Raw genomic sequence first — 17597 nt, forward strand, 5'->3', positions numbered from 1 at the left:
CTCTTCGTCGTTCACATCTTCTCGGCCCTCTGAGAACATTTTGTACCACCGATAAACGTTGCTTCGGTCCAAGGTAGCTTCACCATATGCCACAGTCAACATTCGGAATGCGTCCGCGCACTTAATTTTGTTTTTCACACAAAATTTGATACAGATTCTTTGATCCATTTTTTGGAATAGGCAAAAATCGAAGACGAGCCAAAACACGTGCAAGCAAAGCAGCTGTCAAAAATTAACTGAACATTCAAAATGGCCGAATTTGTCGGCATAAGTGAGAGACATGAGTACCTACATAACGCCAAAAAAAATCGAAAATCGAATATACGTAACCCGCGGAAAATCAAAATTCGCGATACTTTTTGAACAGACCTCGTATGTATATATATATATATGTGTATAAAACAAAACTAATGCATATAATCTATGCTATTAGTCGAAAATCTATATAAAATAAAAACAATATTATTAATTATTAATTAACAAATTAAAGCTGTCTCTATAACTAATGTGATTAAATAAGTTTTATTCTTTTAATTTATAAATAAAAAATCAAATTTAGCTGACTAGGACGATTGCTTCATGTTGAATCTAGAAATAAAAACTTTGTGTGTGATAAATAATTAATAAAATAATATTTACTAAACGAAAGCCTTATAGAACGCATTAATACACATTAATGATCATCAATGTCATTTCAACGCGTTGTATATAAGTTTGCAGAATTATGCAATTCTAAATGCCGCGAATCAATCTCAAAATTTACACAATTAATATTATCATAAAATTGTCTGCTTGAAAAGATAATCTTGTTACGCAAATAGCCGAAAGTGTATCATTTCCCAATTTATTTATTTTTTTATTTTTTACATCTACTACGAAGGAAAATATTCGCTCTGCTTCGGCATTTGAATTGGGGGAGAAAGAACTGCTTCTACTAATTTTTCTAAATTTGGAAAAGATTTATTACCGTTATTATTTTCGTATTCTAATATTTTAACCCACATTTCCTCAATATCTAAAGATGCTAAACTTTCTTTTTCTTTTTCTGTAAAACTACGTGGTAAAACTTGCCATTTGTAAGTTAATAATATCAATATTACCTATGCGCGTAGCAACGACATTAAGATCTTTGAAAGTGGCTCTATCTTTAGAAGAAAAAACAATTTTAGGGTCCAAAAAACATACACGACATCATCATTTTACATTATCGCGATAAGATATTGTATGGTATGTGCTAATAAATAAACGTTATTATATAGGAATCTGGGTGCCATCCGTTACTTACATTTATGATATGTAGCAATTCACTACAATTTAAAATAATTTCTCTGATACTGCTAATATGAAGTAATGTTTTGAAAGATTCCCAATTCAATTGTTTGAAAAATGTGTCATTGTAAGGCAAACGTCTTATCTCGCGAACTGTCTTTTTGTAAAATTCTAAACAATTTTGTCGAATTTATATTATGCGTTCCTAAAGCACCTTTAATAAAAATGTTTCACATTCCAGTTCTAAATAAATGTCATACAAAGCTTTTAATTGTTCATCAGAATCTGGGTCTAAAAAGGAAATTTGTTCTATAGCTTCAAAAATCATAAAATTGTCTGCAATATCTGTTATTAATTGTCGACTATTGCTAAATAGTTTATAAATTAAAATCTTACGTGATCGAAAAAGCGCATTAAAAGAATTGAAAAAATTTAATACATATTTTAAAAACAAAAGATAAGCTTTATTGTCCTTATTATGTAATTAATTTTGTGGAGACACATTTACACTTCATACACACACACACACACACACGCACACGCACACGCACACGCACACGCGCGCACACACACACACACACACACACACACACACACACACACACACACTCTTTCAGTTATATTTCATGCCTTATACTCATTTAGACATACATACTCCGCGACCAGATGGCGCGCTCTCACAAACACGATCTCTCTCACTCAATTTCCTATCTAGATACACTCTCAATTATTATTCATTCTTTAACCATCCTCATACTACATCATCACTTTACATTGTCGCGATAAGATATTGTATGTGTCTAATAAATAAACGTTATTATATACTTGTGAATCTTGGTGCCATCCATTACCTACATTTATTATATGTAGCAATTCACTACAATTTAAAATAATTTCTCTGATACTGCAATTATCCAAAAGTCTGACAACGCATTGATGTAAAACGAGCCATCTAATTTTCGCTAGTCTCAACATTTTATTTTACTGTACTTCAAAAAAATCCTGAAACTCGAGTAAAATTGTACTTCGTTTTGCACTGCAATGACACATATGTAGTAATGCCTCTAATTAAACTTTTACAAGATCGCGGTAATTTTTCACTGGCTTTACTAGCTATAAGCGGCGGAATGGCAAATACAATTTAGTTGTATTACTTGTTGTATCTACTTTTAAATATGTCAAAAAAAGATTGTTTTCACTTCCAATTATAACGGACGCGTTATCACTTGCCATTCCAACAAGATTTTGTAAGGGAATTTGATAATCTAAAAAGTATTTTTTAAAAAATTTATATAAATTATCCGTAGAATTTATAGCATCGAAAGATAATAACGCGAATAATTGAAGTATAATTCTTTTATTTATTGGTGAAATATATTTTACGAGAATACACAAAGTTTTGTGTCACCTATATCGGATATACCCTGTATCAGATTATCTGCTGTACAAAAAGCGATATAATGCTCGGCGAAAAAAACTGGTAATTTAATTTCAACTCATTTTACCTCATCGGAAACAGTTTCTTCAACTGAGGTATCAATTTCTACATTAACATTATTTACATTATCTATATGAGAAGCTGATTCGGTATGCCTTGATAAATTATATCGACAACATTTAAGCGAAATATTATAAATTTTACACTAAACTTTATTGCCATTCTCTGTCAACCAACCTTCAAAGAAATTTTCGTCTAACCAAGATCTTCTAAATTTTCGGATATATATCTTTTTTGTGGGTCTTTTTTTTGACTCCATTGCGATTCATTTTGATCTAAAATACTTTACCTCATTTCTACTTTCCTCTTAGGATTCCTCGCACCTGCTGTTGTCCGATTTAGCGCGCAAACTTCGTGGTCCACACGGCATCACATCGTTACTTTAACTTAACCTAATGGCTACAACACTGCGCTAAGCTGTAAACAACCCGCATGCGCGAGTACGGGGCATATCTGGCATCACTAGCCACTAACGTATGGCAGCGATTCTCTATTCGAATGCTCAACAAGTACAGTGATCTATACTAGAAAACCGACTTGTTATCAACATTTTCGAAAATTGAAAGCTGTGCCGTGAGTACTTACAGTCTCGATCTCGCGCATTACTATCTTCACGTGGGACGCCATGCTGAAACATACGTGCGTAAGATTTCAGTTGCTCATCGACATGGATATAGTGATGTTCATCGAGCGCGGTATACGCGGTGGCTTCAGTCAATGTTCAGACAGATATACGCTAGCTAATAACAAGTACATGTGTTTGTACGATTCGTCGAAATCGTCTTCATACTTAATATACTACGACGTGAATAATCTGTACGGATAGGCGATATGTCAACCGCTGCCTTATGCCAACTTTCGATGGGTCGAAGACGCTATGAATTTTGACTCAAGCGCAATTGCTCCGGATTCGCCCACTAGTTATATTTTTGAGGTTGATCTCGAGTATCCGCAGCATTTACACAACCACCACACTGATCTATTTTTCTGCGCGACGCGCGATAAACCGTGCGGCAAGTGCGAGAATAAATTTCTAACGACGCTTTATGATAAATAGCGTTACGTCATCCACTATCATAACCTGCTGCAATGTACTCGTCACGGTTATCGCATAACAAAAGTCTATCGAGTATTACAATTCGCTCAAATCGCCTAGCTCCGTGAGTACATTGAACTCAATACACAGTTTAGAATACGTGAAAATACCTCGAAAGTTTGGTACGTCTCATAAGCTCGTTCAATTGCATATTAAGTTGCACCAGACGGCATTTTTATTGTCTTTTTGGCGTTTTTTTTTCTTTGCAGCTACGCCCTGTCCGCGTTTATGCGGAGCGATATACAGTCCGCGGCCTCGTTCCATCGCACGTTTATAACGTTGCAGCTCTTCGAACTGACGTCGCGCGGTTTTGCTGTCGTTTACCGCTTTCGCCACGCTGACCGCTTCGTTGATCAAAGACCCGACCGAGCCTAATATTGATAGAAACGATAACGCACCACCTCGTTTTGTCGTCGGAAGTATCCGCTTTTTCGTCATCTTTTTCCTCGTCGCCTTCTTCTTCGGTTTCATGCCTATGTCGATCTTGGCTTTTATCGCTACCCAGGATGACAGTAGAGGTGGCTCTCTCGTTCAAAGCCGAATCTCGTGCGATGACGCGTGCTAGCATTTTATTGGCGAGTACCTTGTCCGCTGCGTATCTATCGGTGAAATCGTGCTCCAAGAATACGCAATGTCATGTTCTCGGCATGTCGCGTCCAGCGGATTTATGCCCGCGTCACTTCTGGCTAAGCGCTTCATAAGCCGAGTGCCCGGGCCGCATAACTGGTAGTCCGGAATATGTAACTCGAAAGGAAGCGCATTTATTGCTTGAGTCAGACCGCCGCGCGACGCCGACATTCGCTACAATCCTTTATCTTCGGTGTGTAATCGTCGATGTGTGTCCGCTGCCACAACTGATTGTAATAGCAGCGACAATAAGTTCGAACCTTCTAACCTGCTTTTACGTGTTCGAGCTTGTCCCAGACGTGTTTGATGTAGTCGCCGTACACATGTCAGAGAACGACCTTTGGTATATATTCGACCTTTGGTATATATAGTAATCGCTCGGCGCTTAAGTCTCGAATATGAGAAGGATGACACAGCGCGAGATACATTTTGCTATTGCTCGATTCGCGGGTTCGCGCCCTTTTAAATAATCGTTTGAGAACGCGTTTTAGCGAGCCTTTTGTTGACGATACGCGTCATAAATTGTGACGCGAAATCGCGAACGATGAGAAGCAGCGCGGAGAAGCGCAAGCATGGCGAAATGTTGTCGAGTACTATACGCGCGATCATTTGCGGCCCGTCGAATTGCGGTAAAACCAACGTTCTCATAAGCTTGCTCGAGAATCCGAATGGCGTACGTTTCAAGAACGTCTACTCGAAATCACTACAACAGCCAATGTATCGATATCTCGAAAATTTATTGACGTCTATCGACGAAATCGGCTAGTTTACGTTCTCTAACAACAGTGACGTTGTTCCACCGAGCGAGGCGCAACTAAATTCTATTTTTATCTTTGATAACGTGGCATGCGACAAGCAGGATGCGGTAAGAAAATACTTCTCGATAGGCCGCCACGCGAACGTTGACTGCTTCTATCTCTGTCAGACGCGAGGATTTGACACGCGACAACAAGAACCTGCTGATCCCTTCAAACAGGATTGTACCAACTGGAAACAACGATCACGTGAACTACTGACATGCCGTACAAAGAATTTTGCACGTTGTGCCGCAACTGTTCGCAACAAAAATATGGATTGTTCGTGATAGACAAGTACATTGCGCTTCCAAACGGTAGATACAGAAAGGGATTTAACGAGTTCGCGATACCGTAACATGGTTGTTGTCGATACTTTGCCAGAGACAAACATGGCAGATGTGCACGAGCGTAAAAAAATCGCGAGGGAGATCGAGAAGACGAGCTAGTCGATCCGCAAGAAACATCGCGCTTTGAAAACCCGTAGAATCGAGGAGAACATGGCGTTGGACAAGCATTTTAAGTCTATTATCAAACTGCTGCGACAGATTGTTGACAGCTCCGGCGTGCGTGCAATAAAGAGACAATCGCGCGACGATGACGCAGCGTTTGCCCCCAAGCGCGAAAAGAAAGAGGAGGACGAGGAGGAGGAAAAGAGGGAGAGAAAGCGAACGACACTTTCGAGCGTTTCGCGCCCACGCGTAAATCCGATGATCGATCGCACGATAGTATACAGCCGATAACTCCACGTACGACGTTTGTACCAAAAATAGAATCGTTGGTGAACATTTTCGAAATGATAAACTCACTAGCAACAAAGGTTCAAAATCGATTGCAAACGTCGGAAGGTCGAGAGGCGTTGTAAGTCGGATTGGGCTGGGGGGCAAAAGTACGTCGAGGCTGTCCTGAGGAGAGCGCGAAATAAACAGAAGAGCGGGATAGATTATGCGCACGGCGTTCACCTACAGAAGGATGGATTGATGTGCAATAAACGTTTTGACGTGGATGATGAGGACAACATAATTATCGTATAATACGCCGGTACATTCACTCTTTACAAGTTTTCAAGAGAATTCCCGACGTTTTCTCTACACGGAAGACAATATCAACAAGTACAAGAGCATGCTGGTGACGAATGCGCACAAATACAAGCATCATTCGCAGGGTCGATTATTGAGCAACACAGGGGACACAAGTACAAATACGTAATCGCGCCGTTGATGTCGATTACACCTAAGAAAAAGAAATCTGGAAAGGAATTCTTTCATATAATGACATTGAACGACAACGCGATCGATTACGTACACTGGAACGATGCCAACGAGCTGGTGGATCGTCTACGATTGCTCGACGCTTCGCACCGAGCAGGTAACGCAACGACAACGAGATGCTGTCGATCATCGAGGAACTTCGCAAAGCCGGTCTTATTATAAATTAAATCGCATATCGAAATGAGTCAGTCGAGTGGCGTCAACGAGAAAAAAATTTTTTTTTCTTGTATCCTGTGTATTACGCGTCAAATCATGAAAAAGAAATCTAGCGAAAAGAGAAAGATTAACTCTGAGAAACGTCAACTCGTCAAGAAATTGCACTTTAGCGAGAAGAAATTTTCCGCGAAGGCGCGTCATAGTCCGGGTATAGGATAATCTGTGGCAGGCTGATATCGTCGAAATGCGCCCGTACTCGAACTTCAACAGAGGCTACCACTACATACTTACTGTCATCGATGTGTTGAGCAAGTATGCGTGAGCCGTATCGCTCAAGAGCAAGGAAAGCGAGATGACTGCTATCGTTGAAATAATTCGAGCGAGTGGAAGATATCCGAAAAATTTACAAACAGATACGGGGAAGGAGTTTTACAACGCCGATGTGCAGAAAATTTTGAAAAAACACGATGTTAATTACTATTCCATGTATTCGACGTTGAAAGCGTTAATAGTCGAGTGGTTCAATCGCACGCTCAAAAATGACATGGAAGATGTTTACACTCAAAGGCAATTACAAGTGGGTCGACGAGCTGCCATATCTCGTATCAGACTACAACACACGCAAGCATCGCATTAGGCGACCCGCCAATTCCCGCGATCGCCGAAAGACTCTTGGCAAGACACGATATATAGCGCGATAAAAATCGCTGGTCCAGCAAAATTTAAAGAGGGCGATTCGGTACGCGTGAACAAGTATAAGACAATTTTTGAGACGGGTTACACGCCAAATTGGACTACCGAGATGTTTACGATCGTGCAGCGTACCAATGCCGTAACCTATCTACTCGAGAACTATCGCGGACAATTCGTCGCTGGTGCGTTCTACGAGCACAAGTTACATCGCGCTACTCATCCGGACGTGTATTTCGCGGAGAAGGTACTGCGCAGGAAGGGAAACAAGGTATACGTCAAATGGCTGAAATTTGATGGATCGCACAATTCATGGATACACAAAAACAATCTTATTTGATAAAATTTTAATTTGTGTTTTTTTTGCATATAAAAAATATATATTGTTGTTGCGCCAAATTGATGGATCACGGGAAGAAGAATGAGACACTCAAAGACTGTTCGGTGAATATGCACGCCCTTTATTCGACAACGCAATCCACTGGATTCTCACTACAAACCTCGCCAATCTCGCTTCGTTCGCGTATCGCTGCGCACGACACAATGGTCGCGAACGGGGGGAAACAAAGACTAAAGCTAACGGCCGAACACGTGAACGGAAACGCTCCCGTAATGCCTTGCACGCGGGTTACGCGTGTCTTTTGGGCGCGAACCGCGCATTCTACATCTCTCCCACCTTGAGTTGCATCCTCACGATCTGGGTGCAACTCAACCTATCCAAAAAGGCAAAGTAAATAAAAAATGAAAAATGAAGCTAGGCTTCAAATCGTTCTGGCTTCTTAATAAGTCGTCCGCTCCGAGTTCTTAGATCCGTTTCTTCTGTAGGAACAGACTCCGGCTTTTCTTCGTCGACCGTCTCCTGCTTCTCCTGCGGAGCAGACTCCGGCTTCTCTCCATCTTGAGGCGAAGCTTTGATTGACTCACGGACTCTGCTAGCTTTTTCCGCGTGATGACCCACCTCCAACGAGATCAGTCTTTGTATTGGGCGAATTAATTCTCCCTTTTCCGTTTTCAGTCTCACAACTCTGGTATGTCCGTCCTTTCCAGGAAGGACTTCTTTGACTACTGCCAGCGGCCAATCCAAACGTCTTTGGGTGTCGTTTCCGACTAGTACTACGTCGCCAACTGCAACCTGCGTGAAACTGCTCTTGCATTTCGTCCGTCTGGATAATTGTCCTAGATACTGGATGCGAAAACGCCTTCTCAATTCTTCCTTTAGACTTTGGCGATAACGGATTCGTTTTGCAAAGTTTGTCTTGCTGATCTGGTCCAAATCGGGAACGCCAGCTTCCTTGACGTTTCTAATGAACATGTCTGGAGTGATTGCCATGGTCTCAGTGCTCTCTTCTGTCATGTAAGTAAGCGGTCTTGAATTCATAACAGCTTCACAGTTGCACAAGACCGTGTTCATCTCTTCGTAACTCAACGAAGTTCTCCTCAGCGTTCTCCTTAGCAAATCCTTGAGGATGCGGAAGAGGCGTTCCCACCAAGCAGCTGAAGGTGGATTGAAATTCCATTCGATTTGGCTAAGAGAGCAATATCGCTGAATTTTCTGCCAATTAATTTTTCGTAGTAAATTCGCTAATCCTACGAAATTTCTGCCATTATCGCTATAGACTACAGAAGGCCTTCCTCGTCTGGCTATAAATCTTCTGAAGGCTTCTATAAATTCCTCCGTTGATAACGATGTGACCAGTTCCAAATGTACTGCACGGTAGACCGCGCACGTAAATAAGCAGATGTAGGCCTTACATCCTTCCTTCAAGAAAAGAGGACCTGCGTAATCGATGCCTACCACCTCGAATGCTGCTGTCTACTCTATTTTCTGGCAGCGGTATAAATGGCGCTTCCATGTTCCTCGCTGCGTGTCGACGGCAAGCCGTACACTTGTGAACGATGGAACGCACCGTTCGTCGGTACCGAAGAATCCAAAACTTCTCCCGTAGATTGTTCATTACAATCTCGGTTCCAGCGTGATTGAGTTTCAAATGAGTATACAGGATAACTCTCCTCGTCGATAAGTGCTTTGAATCCAACACTATAGGATATCTAAAACAGAAAGTGTCTTGACGATTAGAAACTGTTGTTTTAATACGCATAATTCCCTTTTCTTCAAAGACGTTCAATCCTCGCAGTCGTGGATCGTTTACTCTCATGAATGATTCTTTCTGAGTTAACTTACAGAGGAGTAATTCTGCTGTACTGATTTCTTTCGCGCTTAACTCTCCTCTGACTGATGCGTGGATTCTTCGGGAATTATTAGTAAATCTTAACACCCATGCTATCATTCGTAAGATCTTCGCGTAGCTTGAAAATCTTTCCAAGTACCAAGGGACGTCTTTTTCACCAGCAATCATAGCGATTCCTTCTGTCGTAGCTTTAGGGGGAGTCTCTTCTTTAAGTCGACTTGAAGTTTTACGCAGCTCTATATTGACTATCTCTTCGTTAATCTCTTCTTCTTTGGACGGCCATTCTTCCGGGGGCAGCTTTAGCCATTCGGGCCCCTCCCACCATCTTGACTCGAGTAATTTCTTGGCATCACATCCTCGTGAAGGTAAATCCGCAGGATTCATAACCCCCGGCACATATCTCCAAGACTCGACATTTGTGATACTTCTTATTTCTTGAACGCGATTCCACACGAATACAGCCCATTGCTTTGTCTGTCGTATCCATGCTAGAACAGTAGTCGAATCGCTCCAAAAATATCTTTTAATATCTCGATAATCCATTGCCTTGTCGAAAGAATGCATCATCCGCGCTCCAATGGAAGCAGCCAGTAATTCGAGACGCGGTATCGTTTTCTTGCTTTTGGGTGCTATTCTCGATTTAGCTTCCACCAGATGAACCTTGACTTCCGTGTCTGATTCGATACGCACGAAAAGAACAGCGGCATATGCATCTTTGCTTGCATCTACGAACATATGCAGGGACAATGTATCTGTATTTCTTATCTCACCGAAAATCCAGCGTGAGAACCTCAAGATTCGGAGAAGATCCAGCTGCTGCGCCCAATCCAAGAACTCCTTTTTTCTATCCGGATCAATTTCCGTGTCCCAATTTAAACCTTCGCTCCAAAGGCGCTGTAGCAGTAGTTTTGCTTTCATCAACACAGGACAGATCACTCCTAATGGGTCAAAAACCTTCTGCACGTGCGATAAAACAATTTTCTTCGTTATCCTTTCTGCGGTGGGTTGTAGGGGGAAACCCGACAACGAAAGAGTATCCTCTTCAGTATTCCATATTAGTCCAAGTACTGTCGATCGAGTCTTGCATCTCAGGCCTGTGTACTTCCAGTCTCTTAAGTCGAATCTTGCTTTATCCAAAACGGAACTTGCTTCTCTCTGAAAAATCTCGAAGTCCTCGTAAGAATCGACACTGGTGATGCAATCGTCAACGTAAAAGGATCTTAGCAATTTCTTGTAAATTAATTTCTCGTGTGTCGAAACAGTAGAATTTAACGTATTCTCAATGAGTAATTTTATGGTGGCTCCTAGAAGGAAAGGGCTGCTAGTTATTCCAAAAACAACCCGACGATGACGATAAGTCTCGATTTCGCCGTTAGTATCCCACCACAAAAACCTTAGGACATCTCTATCTGATGGAGAAACGCTAATTTGTAAAAAGGCTTTAGCAATATCTGCTGTTACTCCTATCCTCTTTTCTCTGAATCGATGCAGCAATGCTGGAACAAGCTCAATAAGATTGGGTCCCGTTTCTAAACACTGGTTGAGCGACGGCGTATCCTTCTTCTTGGCCGAGGCATCGAAAACGGGTCGAATCCTAGTGGTTCCTTCTCTCTTGACAACTGGTCGATGCGGAAGGTAGTAACTCTCTCTGTCAACTTCATGCACAGGTACTTTTTCTATAATACCCTCCTCGAGCCAGTTGCTGAAGATTGTATTGTAATCGTCGAATAAGTTTTCTTGTTTCAATTTCTTCGTGACGACATCCAATCTTCTTTTAGCCATGTCCCTGTTATCTTGCAAGGGCGGATGATTATCCTTCCAGGGTAAGATGACTTCGAAACGTCCTTCTTCGGTAATCTTTGTTGTCTCTTGAAGCAATGCCTTAATTTCTTCTTGTCGTGCCTCTTTACTTATGCTCTCGATCGGGTCAGTAATTCCTAACGTGTCTAGTTTCCATAAATCTGACACGCTGGCCTCTTGAGAAAACATGGAGACGACCATCAGCGTAGTGTCTGTGTCACTACTTTCTTCTGAATTTCTGCCTAAAATCGTCCATCCAAGCTTCGTCTCGATAGCCGTCGCTCCTTGGTTCAGTTGTATGATTTTGCCTGTAAATAGCTTGCCCGCAACGTCCGCTCCGATCAACAAAGAAATAGACTCTCTACTTTCACCGGTGTCGCTTAGATGGACATTCTTCTCTTTAAGCGCCTCCGTCCACAAGCCAGTGCCTATGTTGGGAACATCTTGGCAAATAGTGTCTTGTTATAAGGCTATAAAATCACACTTATACGTTCCTTCCAAGTTACCAATGTGGATCCGATAGCTTTTGTGTTTTTGAGGCTTAGTCTTCGTTCCTCCAAAAAGTAAATGTACCATCGTTTGCTCACCTTCTGCTTCGTATCCTAGATCCCTTGCTAACCTCTTCAAAATGTAGGATCTGTGTGAGCCTGTATCTATAATGGCACGAACAGATACACTTTCTCTCGGTCCACGCATCCTGATCTTCAGTATAGGTAAAAATATTTTGGCACTTGAAACATTAGCCAAACAACTATTTCCCTCGTTGAATTTTGAACCGTTGGGCTTCTCATCAACCGATTTCTGGCCGCTATTGCTCGAAAGATTTCGGCACATCAAAAGGCAGTGTCCTTTACTGCACCAGGGACATTTTTCTTTGCTGTAACATTTCTTATAGCTATGTCCTACCTTTAGACATTTGAAACAGCCATTTTTTTCTTTAACGATCTTAGATCTCTCGTCCATATCCATGCCTTTCGCCTTTTCACAACTCGAACTATCATGTTTCTCTCCACAGAACAAACATGGTTGTGCCTTGGATTCTTTCACGGATAATAAACCAGCTGCTGTAGCTACTCCTTGACCTTGATCGCATCTCATTCTCTTCTTATCTTTATCTTTAGATGCCTGGGTATCGCTACTCTCGAAACATGTCTTAGCCATTAGGATACGCTCTTCGTTCTCAACCTCTCTTCCTAGAAAAGACATCAAATTAATAAGACGATCCTTGGCTGTGCGATTTATACTAGATGCATCTGTTTGCAGCGTTGACGATATCATTATTCGTTGCCACGTTCGCAAAGTTTCTTCTGGCAGCGCAGATTCTACCAACGGAAATAACATCGCCGCACACATATCTGTTGTTACATCTAGAGTCTCAAGCGATCGCATATGCGTTCCTAATTTATCATAAATCGCCGCAAGCGACACCTTTTTACTCTTATTCAAAACTAACTTTAAAAGTTCACGCACGTAAAATTCAATCAACAAATCTTTCTTACCAAAACGTGACTCGAGGCTCTGTATGGCTTTCTCATAATTCTCCGCCGTTGGCGGGAAACTACTTACTACTTCACATGCACGCGAACCCGTTTCCATAGACTGTACTAAATAATGAAATTTATCTTCTTTAGCCAATTCTGGATTCACGTGAATTTTCTTAAACGTCCCCCAAAACGGTAGCCAATCTTTAATATCGCCTCCAAATTTTCTTAATTCAATCTTTGGTAATTTTAGTGTGCGCATACTTTCCTGTGTCATCGCGAGTGCAGAATACGACCGTCGAGATGGAGACTGTGCCGGCAGCATGGACTCGTGAGCTTCTTGCCTCTCAATCAATCCGGTTACCTCAAATTTCGCTTGATGATACTTCGCTGCATATTCATCCGCATGCTCTATTTCTCTGCAGAGGGCTTCTTCGGATTCTTCGGCTTCGATCATCAAGTTCCGTAATTTCAGGCTCAACTCCTTGAGTTCGCTTGCTTTGTCTTGCACCAGCGCGTACGCGACTTGTAACGAGGTTATGTCCAGAGGTTGTCTCGTCTTTTCCGCTTGAAAAGCAGTATATGCCCTCGTAAACGCAATGCGCGTTACTTTCTGTGCGAGCTTCACTCTATCCATGACTTCTTCTGTAAATCTTTACTTGCTGTGTAATGGCTAACAACGAGAAGTCTCGAATCCTGTCACGGTCGCCAGATTGTTGTTGCGCCAAATTGATGGATCACGGGAAGAAGAATGAGACACTCAAAGACTGTTCGGTGAATATGCACGCCCTTTATTCGACAACGCAATCCACTGGACTCTCACTACAAACTATAACCTCGCCTGGTCTCGCTTTGTTCGCGTATCGCTGCGCACGACACAATGGTCGCGAACGGGGGGAAACAAAGACTAAAGCTAACGGCCGACACGTGAACGGAAACGCTCCCGTAATGCCTTGCACGCGGGTTACGCGTGTCTTTTGGGCGCGAACCGCGCATTCTACATATATCAATATAAGTATATAAACGTATATTTTTATTACTCTTCATTCATCTTCGTTTTGGAGTATTCAAAATACATAATTATTTGTAACAACTTATGTATGGAGCGGAAAATACATACATAGATAGTAATACATAATAGTAATACTTATATAAATGTAAGAAACATACGTAAAGTGTAAATTAAAATACTAGTAGTATATAATAAATGCTATTACATAAAATATACTAATAATACTTGTATAAATTAAAAAAAACAGTGTAAATTACAATAGAGTATTACATAATAACACGATATATAATACATATATTACAAAGGTAATGCACAGTAACGTCGCCAATGCACAGTAACGTCTCCGTCGAGTCCGGTACGACGTATCGTTTGTCGTCGTATGGATTCAGAGCGATTTTCGATTCGGATATCATGTACATGTGTAATTTAGATCGTATACACGATTGATGACGAGCCCAATCTTTTCGTTCAAACATTGCGTGTAATCGTCGATCGCGCTATAATGTTCTTATTCTTTGTAATTATTCTTTACACTTTTCGCCTTTTTAGTGTCCGTCTTACCATCCACTCTCACCGCGTACACCTTCGTTCTGAACCCAACGAAGTTATCAGTCATTATCGCACCGTTATTCTCATTCTTTATTAGATCGGTACTTTTTTGTTCGCGAGAGGCATATCAGAGGCGAGAGATAAGTTATCTATCGAATAATCGAATCTAACAATATCGCGTTTCATAGTCTCATAAGCATCATTGCATTCTATATGGTAAATGAGAGCGAATTGTAACACCCGATGGATCTTTGTTATGCGAAAACCATGACGAGTACATTGCTGCAGGTTGCGGTAGTGGATGACGTAACGTCGCTTATTGTACAACATCGCTAGAAATTTATCTTGCCGGGCGGCTCATCGCGCATTGGGCAGAAAGGTAGGTTAGTGTGTCGGTCGTGTAGATGCTGTGGATACTCGAGATCGACCTTGAGAATATAAGTGATGGGTGAATATCGCGCTCACGTCAAAGTTCGCAGCATCTTCGACCCATCGAAATTCAGCGTATCAAAAGTTGACATATCACCCATCCGTACAGATTACGTCGTAATACATAAGGTACGACGACGGTTTCAACGAGTTGTACGTACGCATGTACTTGTTATTAGTTTGAACATTGACTGAGGTCAGCACCTATATCGTGCTCGATGAACATGACCATATTGATGTCAGTGAGCAACTCGAATCTTATGCGCGTATGTTTCAGCATGACACCCCACGTGAAATTTGGCTGTGTCTAATAATGCGCGGAATCGAAACCGTGACTTGCGACGTAACTATTGCGGAAATTTTCGAAAGTATCTAATAACACATCCGTTTTCAAGTACAGATCACTATACTTGCCGAACGTTCGGATAGAGAATTGCTGCCATATGTTCACGGCGTGAGCGTAATCGCTCTCGGATACGGTATCGCCTGTCAGCGAGCTATAAAATGATTTGCGCGGTGGTAAGCGCATGTCCTACAATTTTTCGATGCAGTCAATGTACTCTATCGTACGGAAAAACACCGAGTCAATAATTCGAATTCTTCGTCTGACTAAGTTGAAAATTCGGAACGTACAATTTTTAATTTGTCTTTGTCGAGATACAACGCCAATTTATCGAGGCTTGCCTTTAGAAATTCGAAAGAATCAATGTACCTTAATTTTACGCAATTTTTCTGAAAATTCTTTTCATTTTTGTCTTTAGTGCCATCGACATGTTTAGTGAATGAAATATATTTTTCTTTGGTTATAGTACATCTACATGTCCATCGTACGCGGTAGCAATTTCGTTAATTATAAATTACATGTCGTAGTCCAATAAATTGTGAAAAACGATTGGAATATAAAATAAATTTTTATAAGTTACAATTCAAATGCGCTGGACCGCGGTATCTATCGGTGAGATGACAATGATCGTGGACCCGCGTATCGTCCGGCACGAACGGTTTATCGCAGATGACGCATCGCGCTACGGTATGCCTCTCATTGCTTTAGACAACGTTTCCATGAGCATGTTGGCGGATATGAGATTTTTCACGCGATGTGCCAAATCGTTGAGTTGTCGCGCGAATCACGCTATACAATCAACGAAAGTGATACGACGATAACGCGTCGTCATACGCGTATCCCACGTAGCCTATGTTAAACGCTTTATTTGATATGCGTACGACAATGCGTCTTCCTTGTTGGGCTCCGTCTTGTGTAGAACGCATTCCAGGTCGACGTAGACGATGAACGGCACTCGTTCCCTGTTGTTATAGTTGCCGAATTCGAGCACCTGTTGTTCTCGTTCGGCAGTTGGATGGCACAGTCATTGATCTTCTGGCAGTCCACTTTGTGCGACTGTAATTTTTCGCCCGAGCTGAAGTAATGGAGGCATTTGCAAATAAAGAAATCATTTTTCGCTATTTCTTTTTGTTGGCTTTTCTTATTATACTTACCGGTCCCAGAAAAACTTCTTGCTCTTTTTCGCACTAATCTGCGAGTTCACAAGATGGGACAGGTTGTTGATCCACGCATAGTGGCCGACACTATCGTTGCGTAGATCTTGCACGAACAGCATATTCACGTGCTTCTCCTTCTTGTCATCGGCCATATAGGAAGAATCAGTTCATTTTCAATGCCGTATACATTGATCGACACCGCGTTCAACCGTTCGAATTTAGAAATGTCTTTTAAAGTTATTGGAAATTTGATACCCACGAGATTTACTGCAGCGTCATGCGGGTATGATGACTCTCGCTCCATACACTTTTCAGCCGGGTACATAACGGCGACTCGACCACGCGAAACACATTGTCCGTCGAACGAATACTGATCACCACTCGTTTCATCACTATTTCTTGTGGCACTTCGATGTGACATTCTGCGCGCAGGGGATTTTTTAACATTGATAGTCAAGTTGAGGATTCGCGACAATGCCCACCCGCTGTCATGTTCCTGGAACTCTTCGAGTGATGCTAGGATAGGCTCGATGATGTGTTGCTCGTATCACTCGCACATATCGGTGCATCGATATATCTTGTTGTTCTTTGTAATTATGCTCTTATTAGCATTTATCCTTCGTCGCGAATTCGCCGTTAAACGCGGTGTTCACTTTTACACTACCGTGTCTTTCTACAGCGTCTCGCACTTACTCTAAAACTGCATTGCCAGCGTCTTCTACAAACCGTTGCGACTCGATGTGATTAAAGTTTATCACCGCATCGTCAATATACAACTCTCGAACGCGGCGTCGATCTCTCGCCAGACAAGAGGGCGTTCGTTGTCACTCGCGTACCGCCACCAACGTGTACGAAACGTCGCTCCAATTGTAACTTTGTACCCGCGAGTTGCGCGATCCTCTCCACCACGGATTGTTTGGGTCCAACGGCGAGGCACGGACGATTAAAAAACGATCTCATGGAGATTTCATGAAGTTACACAAACATAAATAAAGATATAAAATCTTAAAATTTTTTTACAAAATTTGCGGAGTTCCACGAAGTGGATTAAAAATTGTATACAAATGCGATTCACATCATTCGAAAGAGCGAATCTTTACCTTTAATTTGTTTTTTTACGAAGCTCCGTACGATTTTTTTTTCATCGAGTTATTTAACGTTGAAGCAAAAAGACCATTTTTTAAAAAAGTAAATTACATATACATGTATTGTGACGTGACGTTTTCCGTCCGTCAC

At 41.6% G+C, this 17597-nt stretch overlaps 1 protein-coding gene across 1 annotated transcript; it reads right to left on the reverse strand.

Annotated features, from left to right (window-relative positions):
* Nucleotides 1-8155: 8155 nt before the first annotated feature.
* LOC108748443 lies at nucleotides 8156-13508 on the reverse strand. Its single transcript, XM_018486630.1, has 4 exons — nucleotides 11978-13508; nucleotides 9868-11818; nucleotides 9154-9160; nucleotides 8156-9073 (listed from the first exon to the last, which is right to left on the reverse strand). Exons 1-4 carry the CDS (start codon nucleotides 13506-13508, stop codon nucleotides 8156-8158), a joined length of 4407 nt encoding a protein of 1468 aa, XP_018342132.1.
* Between the last annotated feature and the right edge of the window lie 4089 nt (nucleotides 13509-17597).

The sequence above is a fragment of the Trachymyrmex septentrionalis genome, unplaced genomic scaffold (genome assembly GCF_001594115.1).
Source record: "Trachymyrmex septentrionalis isolate Tsep2-gDNA-1 unplaced genomic scaffold, Tsep1.0 scaffold220, whole genome shotgun sequence".
NCBI classification, from domain to species: domain Eukaryota; kingdom Metazoa; phylum Arthropoda; class Insecta; order Hymenoptera; family Formicidae; genus Trachymyrmex; species Trachymyrmex septentrionalis.